The 15,179-nt window shown below is 48.0% G+C and overlaps 1 protein-coding gene across 8 annotated transcripts in view; it reads left to right on the top strand.

Moving 5' to 3' along the window:
* Window positions 1–15,179, top strand: part of LOC145515191 (liprin-alpha-1-like) — a 61,473-nt gene that overhangs the window by 22,369 nt on the left and 23,925 nt on the right. For all 8 annotated transcript variants that reach the window (XR_014060761.1, XM_081514994.1, XM_081514952.1 and 5 more), the window contains 9 exons: window positions 43–144; window positions 1,159–1,260; window positions 1,732–1,896; window positions 4,794–5,015; window positions 6,937–7,083; window positions 8,484–8,618; window positions 9,840–9,923; window positions 12,643–12,774; window positions 14,029–14,091. Coding sequence is in view for 7 of the 8 variants with exons in the window: in XM_081514952.1 (XP_081371078.1) it covers window positions 43–144; window positions 1,159–1,260; window positions 1,732–1,896; window positions 4,794–5,015; window positions 6,937–7,083; window positions 8,484–8,618; window positions 9,840–9,923; window positions 12,643–12,774; window positions 14,029–14,091 (1,152 nt within the window). In the remaining variant the exon portion in view is untranslated. The remainder of the gene's footprint in view (window positions 1–42; window positions 145–1,158; window positions 1,261–1,731; window positions 1,897–4,793; window positions 5,016–6,936; window positions 7,084–8,483; window positions 8,619–9,839; window positions 9,924–12,642; window positions 12,775–14,028; window positions 14,092–15,179) is intronic.

The raw sequence follows: 15,179 nt of genomic DNA on the forward strand, positions 1-15,179 counted from the left end.
TGTGTTTGCATCTAGTTACTTACTCGTGTAACTGTTTTCTAGGATTTTCCTGCAGTTACGAAAGAACTACATACATGCAGGGAGCAGCTTCTTGAAAGAGAAAAAGAAATCGCTGAGCTGAAAGCGGAAAGGAACAACACCAGGGTAGGTAGGGGGATTGTCACGTGTTGACATTTGCCCCGCGGGGGTCACCACTGGGCTCCGTGTTGCTGTCTCTAAGGTCTGTCTGGGTTTCAAGTCATTTTTCACATCTTCCCACTGAGCAGACCGAGGTGGATCAGTTCGGGGTTCTCACATCTTGCTTCAAATTTATGATGAGAGCTCATGTAATTTTAGTACATTTGAGGGGGGAGTTCTCTTAACTTACATTTTTGTCCATGCTCCACTTTGTGTGGGATCTTAGTTCCCTGACCAGGGATTAAAACCTATGTCCCCTGTAGAAGGGTGGAGTCTTAACTACTGGGCCACTGGGGAAGTCCACTCTTAACTTCAGACTGAACTGGCAGGATTCCGACTTGCCTTAGCTTGGTTTCGGCTTTAGCATGAGGCTGAGAGGAGTTATCGGCCCCGAATTCAAGTATGAGGTTGAAGGTGCTCCTTTGGCCCCGCCCTGCAGCTGCTGCTGGAGCACCGGGAGTGCCTGGTTTCCCAGTACGTGCCGTCCTTCCAGATGACGGCGAATGACTGGGTGACTTCAGTGGAGTCAGGCTAACAGATGGCCTTGGGGTGCCATCAGCCTTTTTCCCAGAGGAACACTCCAAAGCCTGGTGGCCTTGTAGACCTCACCTTTTTTCTTCACTCTCCCCAGTGGTTCTAGGTCACTTGTCTGTGTGTCGTTTAAGAATCTCTTTATCCACTTTGTTGTTAGGATTTATGTTTAGGAAGGTTTCTCAGACATCCCTGGGTCTTGAGAAGGCAGGCCTGGATTCCGGGTTCTCCCCTGCCGCGTGCCTGCCAGGTCGAGGTGGAGGCTGAAGGCCGGTCTGAGTTGTGGTGGTCTGTGTGATCTTGGGGTCAGCAGACCCCCTCTTCTTCGGAGGGGCAAGGAGATCCTTTGTGTGGAGCCTGGAGAGACTTGACAGGGTCAGTCTTCAGCGTCTCGCTCTCTCTTTGATTTGTGTTTGCATCTAGTTACTTACTCGTGTAACTGTTTTCTAGGATTTTCCTGCAGTTACGAAAGAACTACATACATGCAGGGAGCAGCTTCTTGAAAGAGAAAAAGAAATCGCTGAGCTGAAAGCGGAAAGGAACAACACCAGGGTAGGTAGGGGGATTGTCACGTGTTGACATTTGCCCCGCGGGGGTCACCACTGGGCTCCGTGTTGCTGTCTCTAAGGTCTGTCTGGGTTTCAAGTCATTTTTCACATCTTCCCACTGAGCAGACCGAGGTGGATCAGTTCGGGGTTCTCACATCTTGCTTCAAATTTATGATGAGAGCTCATGTAATTTTAGTACATTTGAGGGGGGAGTTCTCTTAACTTACATTTTTGTCCATGCTCCACTTTGTGTGGGATCTTAGTTCCCTGACCAGGGATTAAAACCTATGTCCCCTGTAGAAGGGTGGAGTCTTAACTACTGGGCCACTGGGGAAGTCCACTCTAACTTCAGACTGAACTGGCAGGATTCCGACTTGCCTTAGCTTGGTTTCGGCTTTAGCATGAGGCTGAGAGGAGTTATCGGCCCCGAATTCAAGTATGAGGTTGAAGGTGCTCCTTTGTCCCCGCCCTGCAGCTGCTGCTGGAACACCTGGAGTGCCTGGTTTCCCAGTTCGTGCCATCCCTCCAGATGACGGCGGACGAGCAAAAGGCACAGTCTCCAGCCGGCATGACCAGCGAGGTGGAGGTGCTCAGGGCGCTGAAATCACTGTTCGAGCACCACAAGGCCCTGGATGAGAAGGTACCAGCCACCCGGCCGTCCTGGATTTGTACACTTGCTGCCTTGTTAGGTGGATGCTGCACGTATTTATGTAACTAGTTGACTTTTGAGCTTCTTGAATTGTTGTAAATACATTTTTTTCTGTAAGAAGTCAGAGTTTTATATGGTTAAAAAGCGTTGCCTGCGTACATGCTCAGTCATGTCCGAGTCTTTGAGACCCTGTGGACTGTAGCCCACCACGCTCCTCTCCTCATGGGACTTCCCAGGCTAGAATACTAGAGTGGGTGGCCATCTTCTACTCCAGGGCATCTTCCTGACCCAGGGATCGAAGCTGCCCTCTTGCATTGGCAGGCAAATTCTTTACCATTGAGCCACCTGGGAAGCCCCCAGTTAAAAAGTATTAGTTGGCATAAATGACTCAAGATTTATTATATTCTACATATCAATTTGTAGTTAAAAACTGAGTGATAGAATTAATTTAGGATAACATTTTGTTCTCTCAAACTTAGAATTTAAAGCTGTTAACAAGCAGATTTTCTTGACCTTAAGATCCATGAGGTATTAAAGGTATTCTGTTACAGTAGCCATGTATTAGGGTGAGTATACAATAAGAAGTGCACTAATGTATATATACACATCAACACACAGTGACTCGGCCCCTTTTATTTGAGTTGAGAGAGTGATTACGAGTAGCACGTGAAAGGTGTGGTTTGTCAGAAGAAGAATTAGGGGCCACACATAAAGGGGTACGTTTGATCAGTCATCGTGTAATTTCAGTTAAGGGTTTGTCATTTGCATCCTTTCATTTTAAAAAAGTATGAAGGCTGTAGTGGTGGACATCAGATGTTATTTATCTTTCTGATTGAGGCCCCACCCACCTGGGTTATTTTAATGACTAGTAAACTAGACTTGGGATTCAGAGCTGCAGGATCTCTTAAGTACCCATTTGTCCAGTAGAAGACAAATTCTGACTCTAATCACTTGGTTGTATTCGGGATGGATAGCATCACCATGTATTTTCTTTTTATATTCTGTTTTCAGTTTAGAGTTGAGTTTTTCCAAGTGGAGTTTCACTGTCTTTACTTACTTCTTTCAGTTCAGTTCAGTCGCTCAGTCGTGTTTGACTCTTTGCGACCCCATGAACCGCAGCACGCCTGGCCTCCTTGTCCATCACCAACTCCCGGAGTCCACCCAAACCCATGTCCATCGAGTCGATGATTGCCATCCATCGATCTCATCCTCTGTCGTTCCCTTTTCCTCCTGCCCTCAATCTTTCCCAGCATCAGGGTTTTTTCCAATGAGTCAGCTCTTCGCATCAGGTGGCCAAAGTATTGGAGTTTCAGCTTCAAAATCAGTCCTTCCAGTGAACACCCAGGACTGATCTCCTTTAGGATGGACTGGTTGGATCTCCTTGCAGTCCAAGAAACTCTCAAGAGTCTTCTCCAACACCACAGTTCAAAAGCATCAATTCTTTGGCACTCAGCTTTCTTTATAGTCCAACTCTCACATCCATACATGACCACTGGAAAAACCATAGCCCTGACTAGATGGACCTTTGCTGGCAAAGTAATGTCTCTGCTTTTTAGTATGCTGTCTCAGTTGGTCATAACTTTCCTTCCAAGGAGTAAGCGTCTTTTAATTTCATGGCTGCAATCACCATCTGCAGTGATTTTGGAGCCCAGAAAAATAAAGTCAGCCACTCTTTCCACTGTTTCCCTATCTATTTGCCATGAAGTGATGGGACCGGATGCCATGATCTTAGTTTTCTGAATGTTGAGCTTTAAGCCAACTTTTCACTCTCCTCTTTCACTTTCATCAAGAGACTCCTTAGTTCTTCTTCACTTTCTGTCATAAGGGTGGTGTCATCTGCATATCTGAGGTTATTGATATTCCTCCCGGAAATCTTGATTCCAGCTTGTGCATCCTCCAGCCCAGCATTTCTCATGATGTACTCTGCATATAAGTTAAATAAGCAGGGTGACAATATACAGCCTTGACGTACTCCTTTTCCTATTTGGAACCAGTCTGTTGTTCCATGTCCAGTTCTAACTGTTGCTTCCTGACCTGCATACGGGTTTCTCAAGAGGCAGGTGAGGTGGTCTGGTATTCCCATCTCTTTCAGAATTTTCCACAGGTTCTTGTGATCCACACAGTCAAAGGCTTTGGCATAGTCAATAAAGCAGAAATAGATGTTTTTCTGGAACTCTCTAGCTTTTTTGATGATCCATCGGATGTTGCCAGTTTGATCTCTGGTTCCTCTGCGTTTTGTAAAACCAGCTTGAACATCTGGAAGTTCACGGTTCATGTACTGTTGAAACCTGGCTTGGAGAATTTTGAGCATTACTTTACTAGCGTGTGAGATGAGTGCAATTGTGCGGTAGTTTGAGCATTCTTTGGCATTGCCTTTCTTTGGGATTGGAATGAAAACTGACCTTTTCCAGTCCTGTGGCCACTGCTGAGTTTTCCAGATTTGCTGGCATATTGAGTGCAGCACTTTCACAGCGTCATCTTTCAGGATTTGAAATAGCTCAACTGGAATTCCATCACCTCCACTAGCTTTGTCCGTAGTGATGCTTCCTAAGGTCCAGTTGACTTCACATTTAGCAGATGATTCTGAAAGAGCAGAAAAACCAGGAAAAGCTACTAACGGACAGGGTGCTTGATGTAAATCCCAAGCAAGAAAACATGCCAAGTGCCAATGGAAAGGCAAGTCCTTGGTCTCGCTCTCTGTCTGGTTCTCGTCTTACCATCCAGTCTGTGTGGGGATGTTGGGACCTGTCACCAATGCACCATGTAGGTCTGAGTGGCCGTGTGAGCTCCCAGAGTGCAGAAGGCAGTTTGACCTCACCGATTGCCCGGAAATGCTGTGTTCCCTCCCTCCCAAAACAAGGCTGTCTAAGGCTTCGTTTCTCCCTTAGAGATCCTCCAACGGCTCTCTAAGCCACGAGGACGACCTGGCTAAGGTGATCGAGCTCCAGCAAGTCAGAGACAGGCAGTCACCGGAGCAGAGCCAGATGAAGGAGTGCCTGGCAGTCCTCTCTGCCCACTTGAGAGAGCTGGAGGAGGACCTGGACACAGCCAGGAAGGACCACCTCAAGCGCAAGGAAGAGAACATGACACTACAGCGGGATGTCCGCGAAGTGAGTGACGGCGGACGTGTCTGTTGTCCTGAGGTGGAATGTGGGTCCCTTGTTCTCCCGGTGATCTCAGCCTTGGGATGGCTGCGTGAGTAGGAGCAGAGCACTGGCGAGACCGCGACTGGCTGCCTCCCCGCCTCTGCGTCGAGGTCTCTGGGGTAGAAAGGCCTGGTCCAGGCGGTCCGTTGGCAGTGGACCAATATGAGGGCAGCCCTAGCGCTGTGCTGCACCCTGGGAGTGGACTCCTCATTTCTACAAGTTCTAGGGTGCCCAGTGTGTTCCTCTTTGAAAAATTCATTGATCCATTCATTCATTTATTGTAGTATAGTTGCTTTATACTGCTGTGTCGATTTCTGCTGTACAGCAAAGTGAACCAGTCATATATATATATATACATATATCCCTCTTTTTAGATTTCCTACCCATTTACTTCACCACAGAGCCCTGAGTAGACTTCCCTGTGCTGTACAGTAGGTCCTTACTCGTTGTTGACTTTACGCATAGTATCAGTAGTATACATACGTCAACCCGAGTCTCCCAGTTCATCCCCCCACCTGCCTGTCGAATGTATTCCTGATGATGCTGAAATTTCCTTCTGATTCACTCAGGCGAGTCTGGTGACGTCTGTGGAGCCCGTTCTCTTGGAGAGATGGGAGCCTGCTGTGTGGGCTCTGCTGAGGCAGCTTGCCTGGCCATCTTCTCTAGTTTTCTGAGGTTCTGCTCCTTGAAGGGTTGTGTGACATTGACACTGGCGGTCAGACAAGTTGAGTGGTGTTTGCTCACCCTCATATCCTCAGGCCTGTGCTGTGTAACCATGTAGAATCATGATATTTCTGGTGGTCGTGTCTGCGGGTGTCATGCTTTATGAGAAACTACCTAACGGTCATTGTGAAAACAGAAGAGTGCCGGGGGTTCAGGCCTCCTCCTGTGAGCCTCACCTCTCCTTTGTATGCAGACAGACAGCGCCCACCCTGCCCCACCCCTCCCCCGTGAGACCATCTCAGACAGAACCCCTCCGACATGCGTTACAGCAGGCGTACTTCTTTAGTAGCTTGGTGTGAGTAATTCTGTGTGAGAACTCAAAACAGAAATATTTGCACATGTTTGTATCACCTTTTGACGCTACTCTTTGGCAACAGGAGGAGATTAGGTGGCAGAGTTTAATACGTAGAGAATTCTGGGAAAAGCATCTTTTAGACCTTTCACTTTTAATGTTAGGACTTTGCCCACATTGGTTTCTTAGTGACTACGGAGAGACCTGCAATGGATTTTGAGCTGGCGGACAGGAGTTGCACCAGCAGCAAGTTCTGGTCCTGGTTTGAGCATTTCATACATGTGGTGTAAGACTGCTTTAGAAGAATTAGGCTTGAGAAGGCTGCTTCCAGTTGTGTTAAACTTTGACTTCTGTTTCCACTCATTAATATCTTACTTTAATTCTGAGGAAATTGCATGAAATTTTTCCAACTTTTACCCTAGGAAACGAGCCTCAGAGCTCCCTGTTGGATCTGTTGAAGGTCCCTCCCTGTTCTGGGTCAAGCCCGCCTGTATGGTGTAGCAGACAGAGGTCCTGACTTCATGCCAGATACCTTTCCTCTTGGAATTCTTGCAATAACAGGGTAGTTTAGTATATTTTTTGTTTGCTGTTTGGGTTTGGTTTATTATGTAGAAAAGAAGCTTGGTAAACCAAGTGGCCAGACAGAACATTTAGACAGATGGGTGCCAATTGTGGCAAATGTGACATTTAAAGTAGGCACGTTTTTGCTCACGTCCAAGAAAACTGCCATGTCTAGGACTTTAATTTTGAGGACACTAACTTTGTGTTTGATTTGAAACTTAGGATTTAGTCCAACTTTTTTACGCTTAAGTGTATCGGAGTGTTCCATGATAATGACTTACCTTTTCTACTCTGCAATGCCCGGTGTAGGCCATGGCCCAGAACATGGACATGGAGAAGAGAATCACTACCCTTCAGAAATGCTACCTCGCTGCACAGCGCGATGCCATCTCTGCGCACGACCTCAATCGTAAACTTGTAAATGAAATCACAAAGAAGGGTTTTATGCATCGACAGGTAAAGGCTTTTACTGAACTGTGTCTGACTTTTATAGTAGTGAATTACTGAGGAAGGAAGATAAAGACCTTTTCATGTGACTCCCACGTTGGAAATCAAGTCCCAGTGTCAAGTTCTTATGACACTATAATATTGCATTCAAAAGTGTGGATGTACATCATGGTAAATCGGCTGTACTGGAAGGAGATACATTTTTTTAAAAATTGGGGGTGAGTGTAACATACAGGTTTGAATTATTTGGGACTTGGTTTAACCGTTTTGTGGAATTCCACTCCTGACTCTTGTTTTACATGAACGTCAATCTGTTGGCTTGTTAGTGTTTTTACTGAAAGAGCAGAGAGCAGCAGGGAACTTCATGGCAGCTGGCTGTCTGTTGGGAACTGGGGTCACTGTGACAAAAGGCAGGGTGAGAGCTCCACTCTGATTAGGGTTTGTACTTCCTGTGGTTTGCTGAGCCTTACTCGCCCCTGTTCCCATGTGGTCTCAGATAATCAGGACTTAACCAGGAAAACCAAATCTGGCTTCTCAACAACAAAGGGAGTCGGTCTGGTGTGTGACAAAGTGTATCATTGGCCCCACCACAAAAATAAAACACTAGAAAGCCGTTGAAAGCTATGATGTGGAATGCTAATTAAGAGCGTTACGATATACAAAATAATGGCTGCAAAAGGCAGATCAGAAAATACTACGTACCAGATGATGTTGTTTTCTGAGGGTTTTAAAGCATATCGTGTTGTTTGTGTATGTACATAGAGTAATACGCACACAGGAAAAATAAGAAAGCTGCTTAGAAACAAACGCTAACCTCTCAGGAACCTGAGCTTATAGATAATTTATTATTTTTTCTTTTTTTAAAAGAGAATCTCTCTAAATTCTCCACATTGAAAGTTTTTCAGAGTAAGGTCTGTTGAAAGCGTAGCCGTGCGTTTCCTAAGGTTAGTGACTGGCGTGTCACCAGGTGCGCTCTCACAGGTCTGCGTTTCCGGGGAGACGGAAGCCATAGTTTGGCTTCGATGCCCGTGGCCTCTGCGGTTGGTAGGGTTCCCTTCAAATGATGATTCTGGTGATGTTTTAAGAAGGGTCAGTACTGAACCCTTCTTCCCTTAACTTGTCAATAAGAATGAATAAGCTTCTACAGAAAACTGATCTTCTTTAATATATGAGAACTTTTTTTTTGGTAAGACTTCTTTGGGGACGTTTAGGAAAAGCAAATACCCTGGCGGGAGGTGTTCTGCCCACTGAGACCAAGCCCAGGAACAGTGAGAGAAAATTTACCGTGACGCAGCTTCAGAAACAGAACTAATCCAGTAGACACATGCATTTAGGATTTGTCTCAGCTTACTAAAAACAGCAGAGGCTACACACCTGGCCCGTTTTGATGCTCTGCTCTCCCTTGGTAGATGGTGCGTAAAAACCGCCAGTTGCAGGAGAGCCTGAAGCTGGCCCAACAGAAGCTGCGGCAGACGCTGTGGAGGGCGGAGCTGCTGCCCGAGGTGGAGGCCGAGCTGGCGCAGAGGGTGGCCGAGCTCGCCAAGGTGCCACCCTGGGTCCCCGGGGGGCGAGCGCGGGGAGGTCCTGTTCCTGTGCCTTCCCATTGTGCCCTTGCCTCTGCTACTCAGTCCACAAAGGAATCATGCTGCCCGTCTGAGATGGGAGCGCTCCCTGAGTGTCAGACAGTCCCCGCTTGTGTGTCATCCCTCTGTTCATTTCCCTCCAGTTTTGTCCTGTGTTCTCTGTGTCCCCAGGATGTTTCAGCTCCGAGTCACTGCTGCTCAGAGTTCGGTCAGCAACTCAAAGCCTAGCAGGATAGAGACCTAGAAAAATCCCATCCTCGTTTAAGAGGTGGCCAAAACAGCTCTGTAATGAACACAGCTCTGTCTTTATTCATACACTTGTTGAAGATGTCACATAGGAGCACATGCAGACCCGGGGCCCCACTCCCAGCTCACAGTCCCTGGGAGCCCGCGGGTGAGAGGCCACGTCCGGGAGACGTGGCGCTGCTGGGAGCATCGTCCCCACTGCCAGCCAGCCAGCCACTCCGTCCTCCTGGCGGAGAAGGCATGGCCTGCGCTGTCGGTGGGCACTGGCTGGGCACAGAGAGGCGGGCCGGGCCTGTGCTGGCGCGGCTGTCAGGAGCATTGCCCGGAGCTCAGTGAGCAGCTGAGGGGCCAGCCAGTCACGGGAGGCTGGCGGTGTCAGGTGCTCACAGATCCTCCCAGAGCAGGGTCACTAACAGCCACAAGGGGTGCGCCCTTCTGCCTGTGATCTTCCTGTCAAAGTTGATTTCTTCTCTCCCCTGGCATCTCTGCTGTCTGTCCCCGGTCGGCCTTGTAGTTTGACCTTTTGTCTTCTGGAAGCTCTGCCACTAAGGTGGCTAAACGTTTCCAATTCACCTCCCAGCTTAGGAAGGTAGAACGCGTGCCCTCGTGCGTCCCGTGCTTGCCGCTGCCTGCTGCCCATGCTGGCTTGCCACAGGCAGTCTGAGGAGGGGGCGCAGCGGCCGCAGGTGTGGGGCCCGGGGCGGGAGGGAGCACGTCTCCTCTCGTGAGCCGGTCACCAGCACCCTCCGTCACCCACGTGTCACACATGAAGCTGCGCAGGCTGCATGAGCAGGCGTGCGGGCATGCCCCCCACGAACCTGGGGCCAATGGTCCGCCCAGAGCATGGCGGCCCACTTGCCGCCCCTGCGGTCACAGCCCGCGTGTCGTCAGGACAGGGTCGTTGCGAGCGGAACTGACGCTGTTCTTGGCCGACAGGCGGAAGAGAGACACGGCAACATCGAGGAGAGACTGCGCCAGATGGAGGCCCAACTGGAGGAGAAGGACAAGGAGCTGCAGCGGGTGCGTGTGCTGACGGGGAGGCTGCGTCTGGGCAGGAGATGCGGCATGGGCAGGGGCCGGCGCTGCCTATCTCCGCTGCTCCTGTCTCTGCCGTGGAATGTGTGCACATGTGGCCCCATCTGCTGATCAGGGGACCCACCTCCTCGGGAGCAAGGCCAGAGGTGGTCGCCCATAGGTGGTGGGCAGGGGCCAGGGCATCCCCACATTCAAAGAGGCTGCTTGTTGCTCTGATCAGCCAGTCTGGGGAGCTGCTCGGGATACAGGTGGACCTTATGAGTGCCCCTCAAGCAAACCTGAAGGTGCTAGCCCGGGGCCCATGAAACTGAAGGCATGGCGCTCAGGTGTGGAGCTGCTTGCCTCAGACGTGGCGCTGGAGTCCCACACGCCAAACTGCTGGTTCAGACACAGTGTGTGTGTAGGATGGCTGCTCCTAGGCAGGAGGAGAACCACAGTTGCATTGCTACAGAAAGCGCGTCAGGAAAAGGGCGATGATGGAGGCTCTCATCAGCGAGTCCTGAGAGAAGTTTCCCAGAAGGTTTGGCCACACGGCCATAGAGACCATCCAGGAAATGGAGTGGGGATCCCAGGTCCAGCCTCAGGTGTCAGTACTGTCCCCACCATACCCTGTTCTTGGGCCTGGACTGCAGAGGCTCACACGCGGGCTCCCGAGGGGCAGTGATTTTGACTCCCATCAGGAGACCCGCAGTGAGGCGCCCTCCCCGCTTAATCAGAGAGCTCAGTGTCTCCCGATCAGGGATGCACTTCCTTACTTTCAGAACTGCTGCTCAGAGGCTGTTGAGATCGGGATGCTGTTTATGACTAAGCCAATTCAAAGTCAACGTTTGTTTTTCTTTAAAAATATTTGAAAGCCGGTGGCTTATTTTGGAAGCTGTGACAGGTTTTATTGCCTTGGGCTCAAAAATCACTGCAGACGGTGACTGTAGCCATGAGATTAAAAAATGCTTGCTCCTTGGAAAGCTGTGACAAACCTAGACAGCATGTTTAAAAGTAGAGACATCACTTTGTCGACAAAGGTCCATATAGTCACAGCTATCCTTTTTCCAGTAGTCATGTATGGATGTGAGAGTTGGACCATAAAGAAGGCTGAACACTGAAGAATTGATGCTTTTGAATTGTGTTGCTGGAGAAGACTCTTTTAACAGAAAATATTTAGCAGGAAATAACCTGGTTTTCAATTTTTTATGCTGGAAAATTTCAAACATGCACAAAAGTGGATGGAATAGTATAATAAATACCCATGACCCATCCATTAGCCTCAGCAATTTCTAACAGAGGGCCAGTCTCAAATATATCATTCTTTGGTCTTATCTCCCTTTTTTTTTTTTTTAACACAGTAGGTCCTAAAACAGCTTTTTAAACCATGAAATTGATGCTCATTTTATAAAACACAGACTTGCCAACTTTGTTATTACATTTAAAAATTGCTTGAGGTAATTATTTCCAGTTTTTTAATATGAATTTTCATATTGGAAAAGACCCTGATGCTGGGAAAGATTGAAGGCAGGAAGAGAGTGGATGGCAGAGGATGAGATGGTTGGATGGCATCACCAACTCAATGGACATGAGTTTGAGCAAGTTCTGGGAGTTGGCGATGGACAGGGAAGCCTGGCATGCTGTAGTCCATGGGGTTGCACAGTCAGACATGACTGAGCAACTGAACTGAACTGAATATGAATTATCATTGGAAGCAAAGCTATGACCAACCTACACAGCATATTAAAAAGCAGAGACATTACTTTGCCATCAAAGGAACACCTAGTTCAAGTTATGGTTTTTCCAGTAGTCATGTATGGATGTGAGAGTTGGACCGTAAAGAAGGCTGAGCACCAAAGAATCGATGCTTGAGAGTCCCCTGGACTGCATGGGGATCAAACCAATCAATCCTAAAGGAAATCAGTCCTGAATATTCGTTGGAAGGACTGATGCTGAAGCTGAAGCTTCAATACTTTGGCCACCTGATGCAAAGAACTGACTCATTGGAAAAGACCCTGATGCTGGGAAAGATCGAAGGCAGGAGGAGAAGGTGTGACAGAGGACAAGATGGTTGGATGGCATCACTGACTCGATGAACATGAGTTTGAGCAACCTCTGGGAGATGGTAAAGGACAAGGAAGCCTGGCATGCTGCAGTCCATGGGGTCACAAAAAGTCAGACACGACTGAGCGCTGGAAAACAGCAATCATTACAAAGAATTCAAGTGATGTTGCATGTAAAGGAAAATATGTGCAAGTCTTATCTCCACTGGCTTTTTTTCCAAAATGAATTTTCTCACCTTTGCTTTATAAATTGAATTCATTTTACCCCCTTAATCCAGACTCAAGCCTCTGTTTATATACAGGGAAATTCCTCCACCAACGTGTGTATAAGCCGATCCCCTTTCAAGTCTGCTTGTTTCTGAGTGTAAATCTCCTTGCTACCCCGGGCCCCTCCGACTGGTAATGGCTGGTGACACTAAGGGCCCCCAGGTGCTCTGGCAAAGAGAAGCGTTGGGAGTGACCTTCACAAGTGAAGTCCCTGCCTCCCTCTGCACCTGCCCGTCTGCTCTGGTGATACTCAAGGGCCCACCAGAGGTGGCTGTGGGAGGGGACCGCCTCAGCAACCAAGGCACAGGCCGCTCACGTCGCGGCTCCCCGGTGCTTTTAAAAGAACGACCGTACTTGCTCTTGAAGTTGACGAGTGTTTGTTTTTCCTGTTTTAGGCAAGGCAGAGAGGAAAAATGAATAAAGAGTGCAACAAAAGCTTATCAGATACCGTGGATAAGCTTCTGTCCGAATCAGATGAGAGGCTTCGGCTTCATCTGAAGGAGAAAATGGCTGCTCTGGAGGATAAGGTGAGCCAGCCCCCACAGCCCCTTTAGAAGGAGGCGCATCTGGCCTGGCCTGGCCCGGCCGGGTCTGTGGGGGGGGGAAATCTCCAGGACAGGAGTTGGAAAATTGCTCCCATAGAGGGCCCCACAGTGAATGTCTTTACTGGTTATGAATAATTGAGGAGCAGCATTTCATGCTAGTGAATATGAGTGACAGCATCCACAGGCAGTGTGTAAAGGAACAGACATAGATGTGTGCCCTCAACCCTTACAGAAAGCATCAGTGAGCCGGATCCACCAATGGCCCCGGTGTTACCAGCCGCCGTGCTAGAACTTTATTCTAGGTCCACCATCACCCCTTCGTTTCTTTCTTAGAAATTTATTTCTGGGGTTTTGCTGGCAGTCCAGTGGATGAGAGTCTGCCTTGCAAGGCGAGGGACACAGGTTCGATCCCTGGTTGGTGAGCTAAGATCCTACATGCCATGCAGGAACCACCACAAAGGAATCCTTCGTGATGAAGCTAAGGCCTGACGCAGCCAAATCAATAAGTTTAGTTCAGGATCTTTTATATAATGTGATAGAAAAGATTGAATCAACTAAAAGCAAGCATTCTCATATTCCAACTCCAGCCTTCTCTCTTTTCATTTGCTTTGGAAAATGTCTGAGAACCTCCATCAGAGCAGCTCAGTGGGCAACAATCTTGTTCAGGTTTGGTGAAAACCTGTCCCAGCTGCACCAGTGCCCTTAAAGATGAGGCCCAGAACCTTCCCTGAGGTCGGCGCTTGGGCGACACTTGTCTGAGAGAGACCAGTGGTCACTACAAGTTCTGCGGCACGTTTTCCCCCCACAAAACGCAAGATGAGACACATGCCTCACCAGAGACCACACACGGCTCCCCTCATGTCACCCTGACCTGTGGGCTGGACCTGAGGTGGAGATAGTTTTGTGTCAGGTTTGAATTTTGCATGTGAAACCTGCGCCAGTTTCCTGAGTGACCACTGAACTGCAAAAGCTGAAAGCAAGTATAAAGCAGTTTCACTTAGCCCATGTCCCTGGCCTCCTTGTATCTAGAAGATCAGTCGGGGAAGGAGGAGATTGTCTGTGTACAAGTTAGTGTTAAAAGTTGTCATCCGGCCTCTTGCTGGCACTTCACTCTGGGCGCGAGGTCCGCCCCTCATCCCGAGGTGTTTTATGCTTTCAGACAGAAGTGTAGCCATCCCGCAGCCCACGCAACATCTGTAAGAATTGACCCTAAAGCACTGTTTATATCTTTTTCAGTATTCTCTCCTATGGGAAGTTGAACATACGAAAAATCAATTAGAAGAAATGCAAAACGACAAGGTACCTAAATCTCTAAATCGTTTAGAAATTTGTTAAGAGCTGAATTGACCTGGGTTCCTTGTTACAGTCATTACAGATGCTTAGCGGAAGTCGAGTTACATTTTCTTTATGGCTAATCCACTGCTGTAACACGTGTAGCGTTTCTAGTTTTGAACACTGAATGTGTTTGCATTATAGGTGGATTTATTTATTTATTTATTTATTTATTTTTAATAAATTATTTTAGTTGGGGGCTAATTACTTTACAATATTGTAATAGTTTTTGCCATACATTGACATGAATCAGCCATGGGTTTACATGTGTTTACATGATAGGTGGATTTAGAGTGTGGCCGTTGTGCGTGGTTCAGAGTTCTGAGTAGTCCTTTCTGGGTTCACCCGGAAGCTGAGACAAAGTGTGAGCCTTTCATGTGGATGGTGCTGTCCATCAGAAAGATAATACGAGCTACATACACAATCTAAAATTTCCTAAAAACCAACGGGCTACTTTATGTCCTTTTTTCACCACGAGTCTTGAAATCTGTGTGATTTCCACATCAAGCTTTGCACCGGCCTGTCTCATGTGCTCAGGGGCTGCACGAGGCAAGTGGCTGCTGTGGCCGATAGCACAGAGCTGCCAGGTTGAGTCGAGTGACTTGGAAACTTGGCCCGTTTGACTTGTTTTACCCCATGAAGAAGTGAGGTGGGGTGTAGAGGAATGAATGTGAGGAATGCCCATGGATACAGGTGAGCTCCATGGAGACAGTTTAAAGCAATGAGAGGAGCAAGGGCAATAGAGTGAGTCTTGTCTCCCCCAAACCGAACCCCCACCTCAAGTCCAGCTTCTCTCTACAGACTTCATCGTTGTTCATGGCTTGCCGTGATATCTCTAGATGCTTTTCTACACCCGAGTTGGAACTTCTTATTGATTATGGTGTATAAGGTTTAACATTGTTCTGAGTGTTTATATTTGCTATGGGACTCTTAGAGAAAATTTGCTCAGAATTGAAATGTTCGGAGTTGATAACTACTAATGTAACCTGTTATGCACATTTTGGTGCAAGTCATTTTACATCCGGAAAGCAGGCGGTGCAGGCTGTGTCATTTGC

Source organism: Giraffa tippelskirchi, chromosome 1, assembly GCF_054371585.1.
Source record: "Giraffa tippelskirchi isolate mGirTip1 chromosome 1, T2T-mGirTip1v1.2.pri, whole genome shotgun sequence".
In the NCBI taxonomy this organism is placed as follows: domain Eukaryota; kingdom Metazoa; phylum Chordata; class Mammalia; order Artiodactyla; family Giraffidae; genus Giraffa; species Giraffa tippelskirchi.